General features: G+C 40.0%; 2 protein-coding genes and 1 pseudogene across 7 annotated transcripts in view; 1 reads left to right on the forward strand and 2 right to left on the reverse strand.

Moving 5' to 3' along the window:
* Positions 1-24,347, reverse strand: part of LOC103407091 (disease resistance protein RPV1-like) — a 56,130-nt gene that overhangs the window by 24,999 nt on the left and 6,784 nt on the right. The window lies entirely within an intron of this gene.
* LOC103426662 (chloride channel protein CLC-e-like) overlaps positions 4,954-24,347 on the reverse strand; it is a 59,146-nt pseudogene continuing 39,752 nt past the window's right edge.
* The window catches only part of LOC139195723 (uncharacterized), a 51,300-nt gene continuing 50,539 nt past the window's right edge, over positions 23,587-24,347 (forward strand). For 2 of the 5 annotated variants that reach the window (XR_011580563.1, XM_070821056.1), the window contains exon 1: positions 23,664-23,948. Coding sequence is in view for 1 of the 5 variants with exons in the window: in XM_070821056.1 (XP_070677157.1) it covers positions 23,799-23,948 (150 nt within the window). In the remaining 4 variants the exon portion in view is untranslated. Of the gene's footprint in view, positions 23,949-24,347 lie in introns of all 5 variants that reach the window. The other 3 variants (XR_011580565.1, XR_011580564.1, XR_011580566.1) reach the window with 3 other exon arrangements.

Consider the following 24,347-nt stretch of genomic DNA (forward strand, 5'->3'; position numbering starts at 1 on the left):
CCATTCCAGCCTAGCAGATAGGCTGGCACCCAGCCCAAGCTAGTCTCCAAGCTAGCCCAAAATAGACAGAGGCATGGACCGGCCCGTATGACGCCATGTTGACGCCAACGTAGCATCAGAGGGATTTTTGAACTGGAGGCCATCTCCCGTCGACCTCACGAACGCCACCGACCACTTCATCTTCCTGTACTCCATCCACAGCAGCGAGTCCGTGTGCTCCAGCGCCGTCCAGATCTTGTTCGGGTCCCACTTCAGAAACCCGACGGCCACAAACACCTTGTTAAGGTGGTCCAGGTTGATCTCCGTGATCATGCGGTGAAGGTTGAAGCCCCAGGTGTCGAGGTTTTGGTCGGAGATTGAGTATTGATTGGTACTGGAGCGGCACTGTTATAAAATAATAACTTTCCATTCATTGAGAATAAAATTACAAGATAGTTGTATATATACAACTCATTTACACATGTCATCATCAGCCATTCCAACTAACTAATTACACATTTCAACTGACTAACAAATATTGAATTGTATCTCTAAGTATTAACTAACTATTTCATTTACATAAGTATCCTTAATATCCCCCCTCAAACTGAGCTGAGGTGTTTGAAGGGAAAGTTTGTTTTTTAGCAAATGAAAGCGATCCTTAGCAAGGGCCTTAGTACAAATATCTGCAATCTGTTGCTGTGTGCAAGTATAGTGAACAGAGACTTCTTGAGCTAAAACCTTTTCACGAATGTAATGGTAATCAAGCTCAACATGCTTGGTACGAGCATGGAACAATGGATTTTTGGCCAGAGAAAGAGCAGAGATGTTATCACACCACAATTGTGGGGCAGAGGGTGATTTGTAGGCAATATCCACTAAAAGTTTGCAGATCCAAGTGAGTTCGGCATCAATATTGGCAAGTGACCTATACTCAGTCTCAATGGATGAGCGAGCAACAGTAGGTTGCTTTTTAACGCTCCAGTTAATAAGAGAAGAGACAAGAAAAATACAGAAATCGCCAGTGGACTTTTTGTCAAGAGGACAACCTGCCCAATCTGCATCAGAGAATGCAGTGATTGATGGAGGAGAGGAACTTTCGAGAAACCATAACCCCATATCAATAGAGCCCTTAAGATACCGGAATATGTGTTTGACATCTTGAAAATGAGATTGGCGGGGACTATGTATATATTGGCAGACCAAATTCACAGCAAAGGAAAGATCAAGCCGGGTCCAGGTTAAGTATTGAAGTGCTCCCACAAGAGATCTGTATTGAGCAACATTGTCCAGTAAAGGGGATGAATGATCAAGCTTTGATGTACTCAGAGGAGTAGCACAAGGTTTGGCCCCATTCATGTGAGCTTTCTTCAACAAATCCAAAATATATTTTGTTTGTGATATGTAAATACCCTTGGAGGACCGTTTCACCTCAATGCCAAGAAAGTAGTGGAGATCACTGTGATCCTTGATAGGAAACATAGAACTAAGCCAAGTTATAACTTGTTGACAGGCAGAAGTAGATGGTCCAGTGACAATGATGTCATCAACATAAACTAAGATGAACACCATGGGATCAGTCTTGACAAACAAGGAGTGATCTGATTGAGAACCAGTAAATCCTAAAGAGGTAAGGGCACCATGAAGTTTTTCATACCAAGCTCGGGGAGCTTGTTTTAGGCCATAGAAAGACTTGTGGAGATGGCATATGTGATTGGGATGAACAGAGTCTTCAAAACCGAGTGATTGTTGCATAAACACTTGTTAAGAGAGAGTACCATGCAGAAATGCATTGCTGACATCAAGCTGATTAAGAAACCAGTCACATTGTACTGCCAAAGTGAGGATAAGTCGACATGGTGAGGTTTTTAGGGGGAGTGGGAGTGGTGGATTAAATGGGGTTTAATAAAATTGATAATATTTTAGTAAATTAAATTATTATTTTAAAATAACAATTAATAAAATTGACTAGGCTATGTAGTTTTAGGAGTGGAGATGCATTTGGCCTATTACTGTTTATTGGGGTCTATCACTGTTCACTGAGTGGATAAATGCGCTGGGTGCTGGCGCATTTGTGTTAGGGGTGGAACTGCTCTTAATGCCCAATATTTTGACCTTTTAACTGCATTTCTTGCCCCTCCTATATGCCTTATAAGCTACCTTGTCTCTCCTTTTATGCAATCACTCCACTTGCAAATTTTATAAAATTCACCATATGGGTTCTGATCTTGTGAGCTTTCTGGTTGAATTTAAGGTGGAAAAGGGGAAGCTTCGTTTGTTTCAATGGAGAGTGGAGGAGATTCTGCTAGTGGGTCATTGGCTAAGTCACTGTTGTCCAGGGAAGAGAGTTTTGCCATGTCTCATGAGGACTTTTCTAACCCTGAGGGGTTTGGACTCGATCTCTGTCTTGGGTTGAGCTTTGGTGGTGGTGGTGGTGGTAAAGGTAAGAAAATTGGGAATGAGTGCTATTGGTGACCTGGCGAAATCTAGAGCTTTAAATCAACTTAGCATGAAATGAACGGTTGATAAAGTAGGAGATGATGGAAAAATGAGGGGAGACAATCTTGGTTCGTTGCCGGTCGCATTGATGTTTAAGCTAGAGAACTACACTCTCGTTCCCACCAATAACTTGTCATATCATACTCAGTTTTTAGAAATAGTGATCAATTTTCAGAAATAGTATAGTACCGGTCAGTTTAAAAAATAAAGTGCGTGTCAGTTTTTAATTACTTTTTTATATTTTGTTTTTATTATATTAAAAGTTTGTTTTTTATATTAAAATTTAAGTTTTTTTCATTAAAATTTAAATCATTTTCATTAAACAAAGTTATACGACAATTTTTTGTTAAAGATGAAATTATAGCAATGGTCTCTCAACTGTAACTCAATTGGAGTAATGGTCTCTCAATTAAAAATTCATAATCATTGGTTCCTTAACTCCTCAAAACGTACAACTATGGTCATTTTCTTCAACTCCGTTAGAACTTCCGTCAAAATGAGTCATGTGTTACGCACATGAGGCTGAATCGAGGGGCAAATCAAATGAGAAAAATTGTAATAATGGTCCCTCAACTTTTACCCAACTGGAGAAATGATCTCTCAACTTAACCCAATTAGAGCAACTGTCCCTCAACTATAACCCAATTAGAGCAATGGTCATTCTAATATAACTCATTTTGAAGGAATTATGATGAAGTTAACGGAAATGATCATAGCTTCACGTTTTGATGAGTTAAGGAACCAATGATAATGAACATTTAGTTGAGGGATCATTGCTACAATTTTCTCTTTAAAAATAAACTTAGCCCAAGCCATTTGCATTAAAGCTCCCATATTTATTCTATAATAATTCAATGGGTTAGTTTATGACTTCTATTTCCGAGACTATCAAGAGGTCATAAGAAAGTCTAGAATTTCACCTGAATATATGTGCCTTGGCCAAAGTAAGAAAGTCATGACTAGGGCTGATTTGATATGGGATGTGGAATCCCGAACCGATCATTTTCGAGACGGGAATCTGAAGACCGACCCTGATCCGAAATTTTGGTATTTCCGAATTTCAGAATTCTCGAAATGTTTTCTGTATTTTGGGACTGCATTTTGGGTTGAAACTTGAGATTTTGGGTTTGTGGGTTGAAATTTGGAATTTGGCCTAAAATTTTGTGAGCCCAATTTCATATTAGTTGAAATTTGTGTTTTTTACCTTATACCAATCTGAAATTTTATACCAACTAAAATACAAATTCATGAATAGATGTAGGGAAAAATAAAGGATGAGACACTACCCAGTTGTTGAGAAAAATAAAGGATGGCATGCCAACAACAATAATATATGAACAGATGTAGAGACTGGGTCTCGGACGAAATGTGGAAAAGTTCAAGATTAAGGGAAGAAGTGGAAAAGTTCAAGATTAAGGGAAAAAGTGGAAAAGTTCAAGATTAAGGGAAAAATCATCAGTCAAACTCCATGAATAAGCAACGCGCACACCCACAAAACACACAACACACACAACCAAAACACAGAACATACACAATACACAGAACACAAAATTATCTACCCTAGTCTCGGACTCTGTATCGACTTCAATGTAAAAGACTATACAACATATTTTCCCTTCGCTTCAAAATATAGATCTTAAGTTTAAACAACTGAACTCTAACTCCAAAGCAACAGGCAAGCAAGCCTGCAAACCTTAACCATGCTTCTAGGCTAACAATGCAAAGCTTAACCATGTTTCTAGGCTAACAAAGGTACTCAAAAAAGTAGAATAAATTTCTTCCATCCTTGCCACAACTTTGGGTATCTGACCTGATTCATCTAATAGGATACCCAAGCCTAGGATTTATTCCGCGCTTAATTAAGATTAACCATTCAAATTCTTAATTCTGGTGAATTGCTACACAAAGTTCAGGGTTGGAATGATATCAATGAAAAAAATAAATAAATACATAGTGCCGGTTTGGTTCAGGATTACCGAACCATTGAATAGGCAATACTGAATTCCCTACAAATGGTTCGGGATCAGTTCGGTATGACATCCCGAAAATTTCAAGAATTTCCCTGGCACGGGGGACATTCGTGATAATGGTTACAGGAAAGGGAAGTATTACTCATTTAATGTTCCATTGGATGACGGGATTGATGATGAGAGCTACAATTACTTGTTCAAGCCCATCATTGGGAAGGTTATGGAAATTTTTAAATCTGGGGCTGTGGTTCTCCAGTGTGGTGCTGATTCCTTATCTGGGGACAGGCTGGGCTGCTTCAATCTTTCCATCAAAGTTCACGCCGAGTGTGTTAGATATTCATATTTGTAGGTGACCGACGTTTTTGAAAAGTTTGGATGTCCGAAATTAGGATTATAATCTGCTTAACTCATTTCTTTACTCAAAAGAATTTTCATTTTTCATTAACAAACGATAACCTGTACGGTATTGCAGTAAAACCAATAACTATATTACAAGGCAAAATGGTATAAGGAAAACCCCAATTTGACGGTTTCTCTTCCAATAACTTTGTATATGTTCTTGTGTCCATCAGTTATATTTAGATTTGGTAGTTGTTCAGGCAGAACCAACCCCGAGCCCTATTCAGCAATCGAGCGTCTACTGGAAGACTTGCTGAGTGTGTCACGTGGCAGTCTAAGGCACGAATGTGGATGTCGGAATCTTATGTGCCCGGGCTAGGTTGAGAGCCCTGAGACAGTTTTATCAAAATCTGATCTGATGTCAGGTATTCTGTTTTATCAACAAATCAGTGTATCCAGTAGTGATGGGTTCTCTGGTTGCTAAAGCTCTGCACAAACCAAAGGAAAGAAAGGTCTAAGAGGCCTTATTCATGCTGTGTAACAACTGGAATTTGATCCATTCTGTACTTATTCATAATATTCTGAGCTGAGAGTCATAGTGGATGCAGCCGTCCATGGTACTCGGCATACTTCCCCGTCCCAAGAACACATTTGAGATACTATAAGCTCCTGTAGCATGTACAACCACAACCACAACCAGTTATTCAACAAGTGGGGAAAATCAGCAGCAGTTCTGTGAATGCAATAATTTAGCAACACAAAAAAGCTAGAATAACCTTGGGTTTCTGTCCTCTTGATTTGGCATATTTATTGCTGAACTCTTGAATGTCTTTTAAGTGTCAGTAACCAATTAGAATATGATCATTATCGACAATCATGGGCACAGGGCTGCTTTTCTGCAAGCATGAGACTCACCGCATCTGCAAGCAACGTGTCCATTAAAACAGTCATGTATTTCGTCCTCACGGCTTCGGATACAATTATTCTCTTTTCTGACTGTTCAGTATCAGTATCAGAACCATCTATACAGAGTGAACTTTCAATTTCACACAGGTCACTGGCATTAGATGTCCTTTCAGCTGAAGTACCACTTGAAGATATCCCATTAGCAGTAGTGGAAAGCACCTCAGGTAGTTGAATGCTACTAGTGTTTCCCTGTTTGAGTTTCTTAGTCTTCCCGATAACTTTTCTCCTCGTCTGTCCAGATGTAATCCACGAAGATAAACCCACAGCTCCAAGTAGCGGCAGCACAATACGATAATCTTGTGTCAATCCAAAAAACAGCAGAACTGCCGTAAGAGGTACCTGGCAGACTCCTGCAAGAGTAGCACCCATTCCAAACTGAAAATGGATAACTCTCCGATTGTCAACTCCATTCAGATTTTGGGATACCTTCAGAATTTAGCAGAAAGATACCAGCAACAACAACAACAACAACAACAACAAAGCCTTTTCCCACTAAGTGGGGTCGGCTATATGAATCCTAGAACGCCATTGCGCTCGGTTTTGTGTCATGTCCTCTGTTAGATCCAAGTACTCTAAGTCTTTTCTTAGAGTCTCTTCCAAAGTTTTCCTAGGTCTTCCTCTACCCCTTCGGCCCTGAACCTCTGTCCCGTAGTCACATCTTCGAACCAGAGCATCAGTCGGCCTTCTTTGCACATGTCCAAATCACCGGAGCCGATTTTCTCTCATCTTTCCTACAATTTCGGCTACTCCTACTTTACCTCGGATATCCTCATTCCCAATCTTATCCTTTCTCGTGTGCCCACACATCCCACGAAGCATCCTCATCTCCGCTACACCCATTTTGTGTACGTGTTGATGATTCACCCCCCAACATTCTGTGCCATACAACATCGCTGGCCTTATTGCCGTCCTATAAAATTTTCCCTTGAGCTTCAGTGGCCTACGACGGTCACACAACATGCCGGATGCATTCTTACACTTCATCCATCCAGCTCGTATTCTATGGTTGAGATCTCCATCTAATTCTCCGTTCTCTTGCAAGATAGATCCTAGGTAGCGAAAACGGTCGCTTTTTGTGATCTTCGCTAGATTGCTCCGGTCATTAGTGTGGATAAGTATATAAATGGATAGAGATAGGAAAGCAAACACAAGATGTACGTGGTTCACCCAGATTGGCTACATCCACGGAATAGAAGAGTTCTCATTAATTGTGAAGGGTTTACACAAGTACATAGGTTCAAGCTCTCCTTTAGTGAGTACAAGTGAATGATTTAGTACAAATGACATTAGGAAATATTGTGGGAGAATGATCTCGTAATCACGAAACTTCTAAGTATCGGAGTGTGGTGTCGTCTTGACTTGCCTTATCTGTCTCATAGGTAGATGTGGCATCTTCTCTGGAAGTACTCTTTCTCCATCCAGGGGTGGTATCTTTAACTGGTGGAGATGCACAAGGTAATGTATCAATTTCACTTGAAGCTTACTTGTAGTTTCAGGCTTGGTCAAGCGCGATACAAACCATGTAGTAGGAGTCCCCCAAGTCGCCGAGCTAGGGGGTCTGCTAAAAGAGGTGACAGACAAGGTAAGCAATCAGAGCTCCGACTGATTGTTCACCTTCTCCCCATCTTGCAGCAGCATGAAGGATAAAGAGAAGAAAAATGAGAAGAGATGATATGAGATACTTTTGCTTTTGAAGAAGTAACTTTCCACAGGCTTATTCTTGAACTGAGCTGGACGGTTTTCTGGTTTCCTCCAGAGTATAAGGCCGACTGAAGAATTTGAGGGTCAAAACAAGTCCATCAAATCTAGAGTACGTTCCACCCTGCTGATATGGGATACTTTTGCTTTTGACAGAGTAATGGATGTATCGGCACGTGTGCTGTTACGCTTGTCTCCACATGCTTTCTTGTATCCTTCGCACTTGCCCTATCTGTTCCTCAAGCAGATGCGGAATCTTCCCTGGAAACATAAGATGTTGAAGATGAGTACTCGAGAGCAATGCCAGGTAAGTAATCAGGTAAGGGGTTCCAGGCATTCAGTTCCTGGCTGAAAGCTTGATTCCAAGTGCTGACTGATTGCTCTCTTTCTCCTTGTCTTGCAGGTAAAAACAAGGCCAAAGGAAAAGACAGGGAAAAAGCATGATATGGGATACTCTTGCTTTTAACCCTGATGATATGAGATATTCTTGCTCTAGTATAGCTTGTTTGCAGAGGTATTATCGGGGGGAAAGAAAGCTGAATATTTCTAAAGGCTTCGTTGGGAGTGCCCTCTCAGATATGATGAAGGGTTGAGCATTTTTGCAGGTCTGCCTGTCCGTTGGGGATGGAGGTCGACATATATAGGAGTCTCCCTAACAACAAGTAGTAATGCTATTCCTTTACCCTGCTTGGTCATATCACGGTAGTGGGAGCTGCCAGTTTTACATGTTTTAACTCTGTCAGAGCACTTTGAAAAAGTGGTCTGTGGTATCTGGCTCTCGAGATTCGGAGAACGATGCCTCTTCGATTTTTGAGAAAGCAATCATGCTGGGGGTATGGCTCTCGAGATTCGGAGAGCAGTGTCTCTTCGATTTTTGAGAAAGTAATCATGTTGGGAGTCTGGCTCTCGAGATTCGGAGGGCGGTGCCTCTTCGATTTTGGAGCAAGCAATCTTGTTGGAAGTGTTGTCTCGAATGTGAGTAAAGGTTGGGCATGTTTGCTAGTCTACCTTGCCACGAAGCACAAAGGTTGACACACAGGGACTTTCCAATTATCCAGTAATGGTACTGTTCCTTTACCCTCTCTTCGATTTTGAGAAAGTAGTCATGTTGGGAGTCTGGCTCTCGAGATTCGGAGGACGGTGCCTCTTTGATTTTGGAGCAAGCAATCTTGTTGGGAGTGTTTTCTCGAATGTGAGTAAAGGTTGGGCATGTTTGCTAGTCTACCTTGCCACGAAGCACAGAGGTTGACACACAGGGACTTTCCAATTATCCAGCAGTGGTACTGTTCCTTTACCCTTGTGGGTAATAATATGGTAGCTAGACCTTCAAAATTTATGTGTCTAAACTTTGTTAGTGCTGTTTCTTTGCTATTCTTTTACCTTTCTTGGTCAGAGCGATGTAGTGGGAGCTGCAAGCTTCACGTGCTCAACTTTGGCAGAGAACTTTGGCAAAGTTATCTGTGGTACCCATGAGCTATTGTTGCGCGTGGGAAGTGGGTGATTGAACAATAAGATTCATGTGCTTTCTACTTCACCAGAAGTCTTTGACAGAATGCCCATAATTTCTGCAAAGCTGAGTGTGCGTGTGACAGGTGCTGACAAGGCTAGAAAAGTAGGTGCCTCTTCGATTTCTGAGATCGGCCCTCGTGGTCTCTGAGCAGCCCAGCTTTTGAGAAAACGAGCACCTCTTTGATTGATTCGGAGAACGATGCCTCATCGATTTTTGAGAAAGCAACCATGCTGGGGGTCTGGCTCTCTAAGATTCGGGGAGCAGTGTCTCTTCGATTTTTGAGAAAGTAATCATGTTGGGAGCCTGGCTCTCGAGATTCGGAGGGCGGTGCCTCTTCGATTTTGGAGCAAGCAATCTTGTTGGGAGTGTTTTCTCGAATGTGAGTAAAGGTTGGGCATGTTTGCTAGTCTACCTTGCCACGAAGCACAGAGGTTGACACACAGGGACTTTCCAATTATCCAGCAATGGTACTGTTCCTTTACCCTCTCTTCGATTTTTAAGAAAGTAGTCATGTTGGGAGTCTGGCTCTCGAGATTCGGAGGACGGTGCCTCTTCGATTTTGGAGCAAGCAATCTTATTGGGAGTGTTTTCTCGAATGTGAGTAAAGGTTGGGCATGTTTGCTAGTCTACCTTGCCACGAAGCACAGAGGTTGACACACAGGGACTTTCCAATTATCCAGCAGTGGTACTGTTCCTTTACCTTTGTGGGTAATAATATGGTAGCTAGACCTTCAAAATTTATGGGTCTAAACTTTGTTAGTGCTGTTTCTTTGCTATTCTTTTACCCTTCTTGGTCAGAGCGATGTAATGGGAGCTGCAAGCTTCACGTGCTCAACTTTGGCAGAGAACTTTGGCAAAGTTATCTGTGGTACCCATGAGCTATTGTTGCGTGTGGGAAGTGGGTGATTGAACAGTAAGATTCATGTGTTTTCTACTTCCCCAGAAGTCTTCGACAGAATGCCCATAATTTCCGCAAAGCTGAGTGTGCGTGTGACAGGTGCTGACAAAGCTGGAAAAGTAGGTGCCTCTTCGATTTCTGAGATCGGCCCTCGTGGTCTCTGGGGAGCCCAGCTTTTGAGAAAGCGAGCGCCTCTTCGATTTCTGAGATCGGACTTCGTGGTCTTTGAGCAGCCCAACTTTTGAGAAAGCAAACGCCTCTTCGATTTCTGAGACCAACCCTCGTGATCTCTAAGCAGCCCAGCTTTTGAGAAAGCAAACGCCTCTTCGATTTCTAAGCAGGCGCCTCTTCGATTTCTGAAACTCCGTCGAGTGCAGATTTTTTTATAGGGGCTGGCATTAAGTTCCAAAGCACACTTGAATCTCCACCAGTAGAAGCTTCATTCTTGCACTTCTAAGATCTTGATTTATCCGACCTCTTCTCTCTTCAACACCTTTGAAAATGTCTGGCCCCTCCGACCGTCGTTTTGACTTGAACCTTGTTGAAGAGGCAGCCCCGCCTTCTCCAGACAACATATGGCGCCCATCCTTCGTCTCCCCTACTGGTCCTCTTACCGTTGGGGATTCCGTGATGAAGAATGATATGACTGCTGCGGTGGTGGCCAGGAACCTTCTCACTCCCAAAGATAACAGACTACTTTCCAAACGGTCTGATGAGTTAGCTGTTAAGGATTCGCTGGCTCTCAGTGTTCAGTATGCAGGTTCTGTGTCTAATATGGCCCAACGCCTATTTGCTCGAACCCGCCAAGTTGAATCATTGGCGGCTGAAGTGATGAGTCTCAAACAGGAGATTAGAGGGCTCAAGCATGAGAATAAACAGTTGCACCGACTCGCACATGACTATGCTACAAACATGAAGAGGAAGCTTGACCAGATGAAGGAAACTGATGGTCAGGTTTTACTTGATCATCAGAGATTTGTGGGTTTGTTCCAAAGGCATTTATTGCCTTCGTCTTCTGGGGCTGTACCGCGTAATGAAGCTCCAAATGATCAACCTCTGATGCCTCCTCCTTCTAGGGTTCTGTCCAGTACTGAGGCTCCAAATGATCCCCCTCCGGTGCCTTCTCTTTCTGGGGCTCTACCGACTGCTGAGACTTCTCCTAAGCAACCTTTGTGAAGGCTCCCTCTTGTGTGTTTATTTTGACTCATGTATATGTACATATTTGTAGCTTATCGGAGATATCAATAAATAAGCTTTCCTTCATTTCAACGTATTGTGTTAAATACACCAAAGCCTTCTTCGCTAAGTTCTTTGAATTTTCTTTTGTTGAAGCTTGTATGTTGAAGCTTTCTGAGTGGAGCATGTAGGTTGGGGTATTGTTCCCTTAATTTTCCGAGTGAGGAAAACTTCTCGGTTGGAGACTTGGAAAATCCAAGTCACTGAGTGGGATCGGCTATATGAATCTTAGAACGCCATTGTGCTCGATCCTGTGTCATGTCCTTCGTTAGATCCAAGTACTCTAAGTCTTTTCTTAGAGTCTCTTCCAAAGTTTTCCTAGGTCTTCCTCTACCCCTTCGGCCCTGAACCTCTGTCCCATAGTCGCATCTTCTAATCGGAGCGTCAGTAGGCCTTCTTTGCACATGTCCAAACCACCGTAACCGATTTTCTCTCATCTTTCCTTCAATTTCGGCTACTCCTACTTTACCCCAGATATCCTCATTCCTAATCTTATCCTTTCTCGTGTGCCCACACATCCAACGAAGCATCCTCATCTCCGCTACACCCATTTTGTGTACGTGTTGATGTTTCACCGCCCAACATTCTGTGCCATACAACATCGCCGGCCTTATTGCCGTCCTATAAAATTTTCCCTTGAGCTTCAGTGGCATACGACAGTCACATAACACGCCGGATGCACTCTTCCACTTCATCCATCCAGCTTGTATTCTATGGTTGAGATCTCCATCTAATTCTCCGTTCTTTTGCAAGATAGATCCTAGGTAACGAAAACGGTCGCTCTTTGGTATTTCTTGATCTCCGATCCTCACCCCTAACTCGTTTTGGCCTCCATTTGCACTGAACTTGCACTCCATATATTCTGTCTTTGATCGGCTTAGGCGAAGACCTTTAGATTCCAACACTTCTCTCCAAAGGTTAAGCTTTGCATTTACCCCTTCCTGAGTTTCATCTATCAACACTATATCGTCTGCGAAAAGCATACACCAAGGAATATCATCTTGAATATGTCCTGTTAACTCATCCATTACCAACGTAAAAAGGTAAGGACTTAAGGATGAGCCTTGATGTAATCCTACAGTTATGGGAAAGCTTTCGGTTTGTCCTTCATGAGTTCTTACGGCAGTCTTTGCTCCTTCATACATATCCTTTATAGCTTGGATATATGCTACTCGTACTCCTTTCTTCTCTAAAATCCTCCAAAGAATGTCTCTTGGGACCCTATCATACGCTTTTTCCAAATCTATAAAGACCATGTGTAAATCCTTTTTCCCATCTCTATATCTTTCCATCAATCTTCGTAAGAGATAGATTGCCTCCATGGTTGAGCGCCCTGGCATGAACCCGAATTGGTTGTCCGAAACCCGTGTCTCTTGCCTCAATCTATGCTCAATGACTCTCTCCCAGAGCTTCATTGTATGACTCATTAGCTTAATACCCCTATAGTTCATGCAATTTTGTACGTTGCCCTTATTCTTGTAGATAGGCACCAAAATGCTCGTTCGCCACTCATTTGGCATCTTCTTCGTTTTCAAAATCCTATTGAAAAGGTCAGTGAGCCATGTTATACCTGTCTCTCCCAAAAGTTTCCACACTTCGATTGGTATATCGTCTGGGCCTATTGCTTTTTTATGCTTCATCTTCTTCAAAGCTACAACCACTTCTTCCTTCCGGATTCGACGATAAAAAGAGTAGTTTCTATACTCTTCTGAATTACTCAACTCCCCTAAAGAAGCACTCATTTCATGTCCTTCATTGAAAAGATTATGAAAATAACCTCTCCATCTGTCTTTAACCGCGTTCTCTGTAGCAAGAACCTTTCCATCCTCATCCTTGATGCACCTCACTTGGTTTAGGTCCCTTGTCTTCTTTTCCCTTGCTCTAGATAGTTTATAGATATCCAACTCTCCTTCTCTGGTATCTAGTCGTTTATACATATCGTCGTAAGCCGCTAACTTAGCTTCTCTGACAACTTTCTTCGCCTCTTGCTTCGCTTTTCTATACCTTTCACCATTTTCATCGGTCCTCTCCTTGTATAAGGCTTTACAACATTCCTTCTTAGCCTTCACCTTTGTTTTTACCTCCTCATTCCACCACCAAGATTCCTTTTGGTGTGGGGCAAAGCCCTTGGACTCTCCTAATACCTCTTTTGCTACTTTTCGGATACAACTAGCCATGGAGTCCCACATTTGGCTAGCTTCCCCCTCTCTATCCCACACACATTGGGTGATTACCTTCTCTTTGAAAATGGCTAGTTTTTCTTCTTTTAGATTCCACCATCTAGTCCTTGGGCACTTCCAAGTCTTGTTCTTTTGTCTTACTCTTTTGATATGTACATCCATCACCAACAAGCGATGTTGATTAGCCACGCTCTCTCCTGGTATAACTTTGCAATCCTTACAAGTTATACGATCCCCTTTCCTCATTAGAAGAGAATCTATTTGTGTTTTTGACGACCCACTCTTGTAGGTGATCACATGTTCTTCTCTCTTCTTAAAGAAGGTGTTGGCTAAGAAGAGATCATATGCCATTGCAAAATCCCAGATAGCTTCCCCATCCTCGTTTCTCTCCCCAAAACCATGGCCACCATGAAAACCTCCATAGTTGCCTGTCTCCCTGCCCACGTGTCCATTTAAATCTCCTCCTATAAATAACTTCTCCATCTGAGCAATTCCTTGCACCAAGTCTCCAAGATCTTCCCAAAATTTCTCCTTCGAACTCGTATCCAACTCTACTTGAGGTGCGTACGCACTAATCATATTGATAAGTTCTTGTCCTATTACAATCTTGATTGCCATGATTCTATCTCCTACCCTCTTGACATCTACAACATCTTGTACCAAGGTCTTGTCCACGATGATGCCAACACCGTTTCTCGTTCTATTTGTGCCCGAATACCAAAGTTTAAACCCTGAGTTTTCTAGATCCTTTGCCTTACTACCAACCCACTTAGTTTCTTGTAGGCACATAATATTTATCCTTCTCCTCACCATAACTTCCACTACTTCCATAGATTTTCCCGTTAAGGTTCCTATATTCCACGTTCCTAAACGCATTTTGCTCTCTTGAACTCTACCCTTCTGTCCTAGCTTCTTCACCCTCCCCCGTCTAATAGGATCAAAGTACTTCTTTTGTGTGTCCCGGGTAAAGTTGATAGGAGCGTATGCTCCCAAACAACTTTGAGTGGAGTCGTTCGAAAAGAAGTTTCTATGGCCCCCTTGCTCATTTAACACTGCATCCGGGTGCCGATGGAGATACAGCGACCCTTGCTCACTTATCACTGTGCTCGGGCCACACAGCGCGCCACTTACGGGTGACGCCCTAGCTTTAGCGCGATTTTGTTCTGGATTCATTTTCATAAGGATTCGACGTGATCATGGAGTGCCGGCTGTCGACTACCTGACGCCCTCCCCCTCCTCCTCTATCCGGGCTTGGGACCGGCCATGTAAGACATAGGCGGAGTTAGCAGAAAGATACCAGAAAGAGAAATAATATATTCACCGAGAAAAGTTCAGACCTTTCAAGTTTACCATGGAGAGTGATATTATGTACACTCCATGTCAATTGTCAAAAGACCATTCGACATTTAGAACTAATACAATTGCAGGAAACACATTCTACTTCTAAAAGAAAGGTATTTGCCCCTGAAGATAATGGCTATAGGTTTCTGGATAATAACATAAGGCAAACTCATAATTCAAATGTGATTTTTGTTCTCAGAAATTATCAAAAATATATTTGGATCGGAAAAGCGACCCATTCTGTTTTGTAAACATTAATATTTAACTAATGAAACAACTAACTTCTGATACGAAGAGCCTGAAGTCTAAACAGAAAGCAAATGGTACAAAAAAAAACATTATATCAAGCATACTAGTTGAACATTGCCAGACATTTCAATTTTGAAGGTAAACTATATTCTAGTTATGAAAATGACATAGAACAGTACCAGGCCGTATGCTTGCGGTGATGCTACTTCCAAGACGGAAAGATGCAGTATAGGATTGGACTGAGCAACTGCAGAACTGATGAATTTTCCGTATGCCATTCCTGTTGCTGCACCAATAAAAAGTGATGGAGCATAGTAGCCTCCAACTAATCTAGAGGCTCGACACAATGAGGTTGCACCTATCTTGGCCACTACCAACTGAAGCAACAGATCAGCTGAGAGGCCTTTCCCAAGTGGTCGATATTCCAGCAAAATGTCAACATTCTCGAAACCCCGATAAAGAATTTCAGGATATGCCAATGCCATCAGCCCGATAGCCAAGCCACCCACGATAGGGAACAAAAATTTTGGTAGGCCAACGGTCTTGTGAAGATTGTAAACAAATGCCAACATGTACGATGTGCACTTTGATAAGGTTAACAAAACCAAGCCACGTAAGACACCCGTAAACAATAACTTGAAAACGTCTCATTATTAAAACCGCATCGTTAAACAATAACTTGAACATCTACCTCTAGATATACCAAGGGAATATGCAATGTAACACAATCATACTATGTGAATAAACTAATGTTGTAACACAATCATCTATGAAATTACCCATTTGGAATAAGCAATGTAAATGAACTACCCAAATAATGAGAGAATTCAGAAACTGTATTCAGTAAAGGCAAATCACATTACCAGGAACAAGAAAATACTCATAGATTATGTACTGATACCATAGTCAATTGCAGAAATTATTAAAATAAAAAACCAATTTTTGTTCGCTCGGCACATAGGTTTTTATATGTATCATTTTCAAGAATCGACAGATAATTGATAGTGTACGAGTAGGTGAGCAGAAGTCATAGTATGAGACCTTAAAGGCTGGTTCAGAACCAAGACCAACTTCTGAAACTACAGAAGCTATCACAGCACTAAGTATGACCATAGAAGTGGTATTCGCAAGCGAAATGGAAGAGGAATCAGGTGGTGATGGCCATAGAACTGACTGTACGGCAAAGAAACAACCGGAAACAGCAGCATTAAACCCTGTCAAAACAGAACAACAACAATTACAATGAGGGCAAACATGTATTGATAATGGCAGCACATATATACACAAAACTGAATACCAACCAGAAGCAATTCCAGCAGCTGATCCGGCAGCCACAAGAGATTGCCTTCTTTGAGAATTTTTATCAAACACAGCACCAATACCCTTGGCTACAGAAGTTCCAATCTCAACGCTAGGACCTTCGGGACCTAATGAGTTCCCGGTCACAAGTGTGACACAAGCAGCGATTGCCTTGAAAAAAGGACGTGATGCAGCCTTGTGACCATCAAAAACCCAAACAGGCATTCCCATTTTCACTAATAAATTCTCTCCTTTTTCTCCTCCTTGTTCATTGCCATTGTTATGTTGTGAACCATCCTCGAGAGCATCTCGAAGTAATATGGCAACAATCAAACCCCCAGAAGCTGGAACGAGAATCACTGCTTCCACGTACCTCCCATAAACTCCTCTCTCAGCCACGAAGCTCCCCGTTGCGGCATCCCACCCCAGAACACATCACGTATCTCATGAAACTTCCCATTCATATCACAATCTCAGAAAAAGCTCAAAACTTTATGTATAAGCAAGCAAGAAAAAAGCAAAGCAAAAATGGGTAATAAGTGACGGAAGTTGAGGTTCCATCCCAAATTGGAAATGGGGGAGTAGCCCGACTCCTCATATGTTAATGCAAGGTTCCTTAACTTTCCGACTTGGTACAGTTTTTTATATCCTCACACGCCCCTCACGTGTTGCAGCACTCAAGCCAACAGATGGACAACACACATTCCATGTGAGACAATTCTTTAACATCCTCACAATGAATAAAAAAAACATGTATAGATCACTAGCAGACTACAATGCTAATGTATCTCATGAACATTTACAATTTGTGTAAAATTTCAGATAAAAGCTCAAAACTTAGCAAACAAGCAAGCAAGAAAAGCAAAAATGGACAATTGAGTAACGGGTAAAAATCAAACATACAGAGTAGTTAAAGAGGATGACGCCGATTCCGGTGAGCAGACCCACCAAGCTGGACGATAGCACTATCGTCCAGTTCCCTCGGCCACGGCCTTGTGCTCTGTTTTCATCTTCCCCTTCTTCTTGTTCTTCTGCTTTGTCATCATCATCGTCATCATTTTGTTGTTTTTGTTGCTGGGTGTTTTGGTTTTGAGGGAGGGGGAGAAAGGAGGTCTGAGAGTTAGATCTCTGCCATCTTCATCTTCCCCTTCTTCTTGTACCCAGCACTGGCATTTTTGGTGTTGATTGTTCTGGTTGGGGTGTTTGATGTGGGAGAGAATAGGAGAGGGTTTTTCCCGGCTGTGATGAAGATGGAGGAGGTGGAGAGGCCAGGGGACATAAACGGCGGTGGAAGTGGGCATTGGGGAAGCGCCGTATGCAATCCAGGCCTCCCATTAGCTGCTACACCAGTTGAGCCAACTGCTCAGTCCAATCACGACCAACGAATGGATAAATGTATGACAAAATAATTAATATTAATATTAATATAAAATAATATATCCTAATTTCCTTTTCTTTTCATATTAATCAAATCAAGTGTTATTGGTACTCCAAAAATCTTATTCTACACTCTTCACAAGTGTATTTTTCTTTCCTAATATAGAAAGTTTGGAGTGTAGAATGAAAATTTTGAAGTGCTAATAACAATTCCATATTTTAATAGTAACTTATTAAATATAGTCCATTGAAAAACGTCACTTGTTGTATCAGATCGTGTTTTCGGTACACTAAAAAATGCTCAACTTTAATATCTATGTTGTAACACCAAATTCCCAATTATAATCCAAGTTATGTCCGTATTCATAACCTAAAGTTTATGCACATGTGAGCAACTGTTTTTAATATTCGCAAATAAGAAGGTGCAACTATTCATACTAAAAAATAGTTAGGAGCACATAAATTGACATGTACTCAAGGTCTTAAATATCGATATTATCGGCGATATTTCGCCGATAATATCGTTTTTTTTAGAGGGGGATATTTTCACACGTATCCACCTTATTTTCGTCAATATATCGTGATAATATCAATAATATTGGTAATATCGGGATAATATCGGTAATATCATAATAATATCGATAAAATAAACATAATAATTCCGTGTGTGTGTCGGTGTGTGTGTGTGTGTGTGTGTGGTGGTGTGTGTTATGATAAGTTATATAATATATAATATATATAATATAAATCCCCCAAATGGGCCAACTTTTGACAACTTTTGACTAGACAAAAAGTAGTAGTGATTGGTTTCATACTCAAAACCATGTGCCACTTGCAACTCTTTCACATTCGGAGTATCAGATCATCACACCTCTATTACACTTTTTCATTTCTTCTTCTTCCCTTAGCCTTTTCAGAGCTCTTTCAGAGCTTCAACACAAAGGGTTCCATATTTAAGGTAAGTTTACAAACTTATATTTATATTATTGTAATTTATACAACAACAAAAAAATTTGTGTGAACCCATACATGTGATCTAAGAACCAAATAATACTTGCATGTTAATTTTTTAAAGTAATTAAGTAATGTTGTATAATTATTCCCTAGGATAATTTTAATATGTTTAATGTTATTTATTATTTTATTATTTTATTAAAATTAGGTTTTATTATCAAATTGGATTATTATTCATTAATATTAGGTTTTTTTATTATCAAATTGGATTATTATTCATTTAATTGGATTATTCATTAAATCAAATTATTATTAAATTGGATTATTATCAAATTGAATTATTATTCATTAATATGTTTAATATTAGGATTATTTTATTATCAAATTGGATTATTATTCATTAATATGTTTAATATTAGGATTATTTTATTATCAAATTGGATTATTATTCATTAATATTAGGTTTTATTATTCCATATTATTTTTATAATTACTTAAATTCTTACCATCATTTTCTTTACTTCATATTTAATTCTTTTGTAAATAACTTTATTATTTAGGTTCTCTTATATAACCGTCATCACTACTATATTTTTTGGCCAAAAAATAATTGCCTAATTTCCATGAAAAGTAAATATAGGTACGTTTACGATGTCTAGTGGAGTTACTAAACGTGATCTAGCTTGGGAACATGGAGACCCAATAGACGGAAACAAACATGTCACAATTTGCAAATATTGTGGTCAGGTAATGAAGAGTGGCAGAGTGACACGACTTAAGTACCATCTTAGTGGATTAGATCCAGGAAATAATGTCCAACGATGCGATAATGTCCCCCCAGAAGTGAAGGCATTCATCACCACATTATTAAAAAATAAAAAACACCAGAAGGAAAAGAAAACACATGAAATGGAAAATATTCGAGCTGGGCTACGAGGAGAAGTCATTGGCCAAGCGGTTGACAGTGATGATGATGACGATGAGGACGAATGTGATGATGACATAGGACCTGAAGAACGACGCAATTTCAAACAAGCATTATGTGCCTCCAAACAGTCAGCATGGGAAAGAGAACACCTTCATAAAATTCCTAATAGAGCATAAGGTTCCGAGACAAGTGGTGGTGCACAAATGAGTCGGGGAGCAAGTGTTAGAGAATCACAACCAACACCACCAATAGCCCCAATTTTATATAAGTCATCCAAAGCACGTCAAAAGAGTGTTTGGAGTTATTTCACTGAAGGTAATGTGAAGGAGTGAATGAGTTGTCTAATTAGCAAGTTCTTTATCTATGAAAATGTCCCTGCTGAGAAGGCATCATCACATCATTTCAAAAATATGGTATTGGGATGTCAACAGGCCGGTGTTGTAGTACAACCTCCCACTACCTATGAGGTAAGAAACAATTATTTGGAAATGAAGTATAAAGACATTGGCGAGTATGTTAACAAGTTGAGGTCAAAGTGGGAAACTAATGATTGCACAATCATGTGTGACAGATGGACTGCCCCGACCAGATTGTCTATCATAAACTTCATGGTATACTCCAAGGGAAAGACAATTTTTTTTAAGTCTGTTGATGCTTCAGACTATATAAAGAACTACAAGTATATTTACAAATTATTGAGGGATGTAATCATGGAGGTGGGAGAGCATAATGTTGTCCAAGTCGTGATCGACAACGGTTCTGCATTTGTCAAAGCTGAAAAAAGTTAATGAAGCGTCATAATGTGTTTTGGACATCATGTGCAGCACATTGTATTGATCTCATGTTTGAGGCAATGGGGAAGAGAGAAAATATTGCTAATGTCGTAAAAGGAGCTAGAACGATCACAAATTATATTTACAATCACGGTTGGTTGTTGGCAAAGATGCGTGAATTTTGCAAAGGATAAATTATTCATCCAGCTACCACTCGATTCACCACCAACTATATTGCATTAGACAGCCTACTTAAGAAGAAAGCAGGGTTGAAGCAACTATTCACTAGTGACGATTGGGCCAACCACAATTTCAGCCGCTCAAATGCAGGTCGTATGGTGGAAAGTATAGTGCTTGATCATGCTTTTTGGACTCAATCAGAACATGTGTGCCAAATGTTTGAACCTCTTTACAAAGTTTTACGGATCATTGACACAGAAGTGTATTATACTATGAGTTGATGTGTTTAGTGAGGGAGGACTTGGAAAGAAAACATGGTGCAAGGTGGGTCATAAAGATAATTAATGACCGATGGTATAAAACATTATACCACGATTTGCATGCAGCAGGTATAAATTATGTCATAATTTGCAATTCATTTCTTTAGTTGCATAAGTATTATTTCTCTTATTAGAGTATGTGTTTCTTTGAATAGCATATTATCTGAATCCTCGATACCAATACAGACCCGATGTTGGAGATGATGGTACCCTTATACGTGTTGTACATAATGTATACTCTAAATTAGACCCTGCATCACCAGCAGTTGGTCAATTTAGAAATAAGGTACACAATTACTTAAATTATAATAATTACATTATTGGATTAAACTAACACGATTTATTGAATTCAGCTAACATAGTTTAAAGATGCAAGAAGAACTTTTGGAGAACCAACATCAGTTGCTGCTCGAACAAAAATGTCTCCTAGCGAGTGTAAACATATTTCACTATTAGTTTATAATAGAATTTGTTGGAGTTATTAGGCTTATCAACATTGTTTTTCATTATAGATGAATGGTGGATCATGTATGGGACTGATGCACCAACTGTGAGAAAGTTAGCAATCAAAGTATTATCACAAACAACTTCCTCATCTGCTTGTGAAAGAAATTGGAGTACATTTGCACTCATACACACAAAGCTAAGAAATAGGTTGGCTCATAGTAGGTTGGAAAAATTAGTTTATTGCTACTACAACATGAAGCTTCAAATTCGAGATAAGGAAGCAGAAATCGATCATGTAGACTGTGATGACCCACTAGATGTGTTTGATATTGTTGTTGAAGATGATGATATAGAGGGTAACCAACTTTATCAATGGATTAGACCTCTTCATTTAGATGATGATGAAGGCAACCCAGCTCTAAGAGTTGCTAAAGAAGCATGTAATGAAGGGATAAATGTAGAAAGAGTATTAGAGGAGGAGGTGGGATCTAGCAGCGCTGACTCTTTCGAAGAACTTTTGCGCCCAAGATCAAGAAACACTGGAATTCCACATTCTTCCAATCCTACATAACCACAAGATCATGCTGATACTAATGATAGCTCTAGTACAAGATCAGGAGACTCACCTACCACCGGAGGTGGGAATGATGAAGGATATAGTGGAACTGGAGGTAGTGGTAGATATGGAAACTATGTTGGACCACCTCCTGGATTTATGAGCCCATGGCAGTAGGTGGGTAGGAACATGAATTGATGCCATAAGGAAGGACTATACTAGTAGAGAAAGAGGCAAGGGGACTTTGTCAAGTCAAGAAGATGACTCGTTATCTATAACTTCGGACTCTGTTGGAGTAAGAAGTAGTAACTACAATTATACTCATAACCAACCATTTCCCTACCCTTCATATCCCATTCCTGTTGGGATGAAATCGAGCGACTCATGGAAAGAATCTGAGACTCAATCTTCAAATGATTTTGCTTATGGACAATGTCAACCAATCTCGGATCCATATGGGTGACATGTTAACAATTACATGCAAAACTATTTTGGGGATTTATTATTTGATGACTACTCTTCACAATACACTTACTCTACACATAGAGATGATAAAGATAGTGAAAATTTTGAACCTCATAAGAACTCTATGTGGTACTAAGTCACTCATGTATCTTACCATGCAATGTATAAAGTGTAAAATATTGTACTAATTCATTATATATAAATGATTATGGTGTGTTTAAACTTCTTTCATTAATTACTACATATTTTCTACACTCACAATGTTTGCCAGCTCGCTATATAATCAACTTAGATCAGTTAAATTCATCATGCAATGCATTTCCTTCCAATTTTTTGTGATAAACTAATAGATAATTGACTAAATAAACATCCTGCAATGTTTCAATAAAAATTTCCAAGTTTTTTTTTACAATTTTCGTGGTTTTTATTTAATTTTTATCAATATCGATAATATCTCGATATTTCCATCGAAATTTCCGTGTTTTTGGACTACCGATATTTCCGATATCAGCGATATTTTAGACCTTGCATGTGCTTGATAAAATTCGAGAAATTCGTCTCGGTGATTGAGACATTGCAACAACTGAGAACAAAAGAAGCTCCCACAATAGTTGCACACTTCAATCCAGAGTGGCCGACGACATATACACTTATAAAAAAATGAAAACTAGACAAGGTTGTAGCTCCAATTAAGAATGCATTACATCATGTGTCAATGTTTACTAATTACATCAATTATTAGGCCGGTTCTTTGATTTTGATATGAAACATAGTACTACTTCAATGATCCCTAATGTTTTATTTAATAGACCTTTCCATGCACATAAATAGCAAAAATGAGGTGATGTCAAAGGGGATCAATCAAAATGCCTTAATTGTACCAACTACTGAAGTTATTTAAAAGGTTTATAATCATATTTTAGAACATTAATCATTGATCGTCACCTTAAAGAAGAAGAGGACGTGAAACCGACGAAACGCGAACACAACACCGTCATGGACATGAGCTGCTTGTTAGCCATGATAAGAATAGTTAATCTACCTGATTGTGTATAGGTTTCCTCTTTAAACGAATTTATAGAACGATGCTTAAATGTGCAGTTACAATTTACAATCTAACAATATAACATGTCAAAAATCTGACAAACAAATCAATTTGATTTCTAAATTGTAGTTTCCGTCTCAATCTCGCATTAATTAGTACCTATCTCTATGTGCACGTTTTTGTTTCCCAACTTTGTACAAGTTGACAAATCGAAAACATAAACTTGCTAACCAACTCTGATTTATTCGTTGTGGTAGTACCTAATGGGCCGGGCTCATCAGGACCAGTGGCAATTTTGAAATATCAACAAATACAGTACCATTTTTGTCACAACAAATCAAAAGGAAAAATCATCGTTTTTCTACCTCAAACAAACCATTGGCATCTCTCAACGTCTCCGTCGTCTTCCGATTTTCCTCCGAATCGGAGAAGAAAGGCAACCAAATCCTGGTCCTCCGAAATCTTGGTCCTTCGAATATGTGGTTTTTTATTCTTCCGGCGCTCCTCACGCTGACGGCAGCCTGAGAACGAGGCGCTCTCGATTGATTCCATGGTCTGATCTTCCGCGAATCGCAATCCGACGGTGGCGATGGCGTCGACGCAGAACCAATCGGCGCATGTGGATCTCTTCGATTCGTATTTCCGACGGGCCGATTTGGACCGCGATGGCCGGATTAGTGGCAATGAAGCCGTCGCTTTCTTCCAGGGCTCTGGTCTCCCCAAACAGGTCCTTGCGCAGGTACTCTCTCTCTCTCTCTCTCTCTATATATATATATATATATATGTATGTATATGTATATGCATGTGTATATATGTATAATAGGATGTGTGTGTATGATTATATTTGTGTAATTGTAGTTGAGCTATGTTCCGAATCAGATTGATTTTGAATTTGTGGTCTAATTGTAGTTCAAGTGGTAAATGTGAGCTCGGGATGTCTTAATTCTCTTATCTAAGCTGAGATTTTTATTTCGTGTTAGTATAAATGCGGAATTGATGTTCAAATGGTAGAAAATAAGTAGATGAAGAATTTATACTACTGTTAGTGAGGTTGAGAGAGCTATGTTATCAGGTCATTAATATACCTTCTGGTGTATCCGTTTGACCTGAGGTGGTAAGCAAACTTTAGAAATGTGTT

Source organism: Malus domestica, chromosome 05 (assembly GCF_042453785.1).
Source record: "Malus domestica chromosome 05, GDT2T_hap1".
NCBI lineage: Eukaryota > Viridiplantae > Streptophyta > Magnoliopsida > Rosales > Rosaceae > Malus > Malus domestica.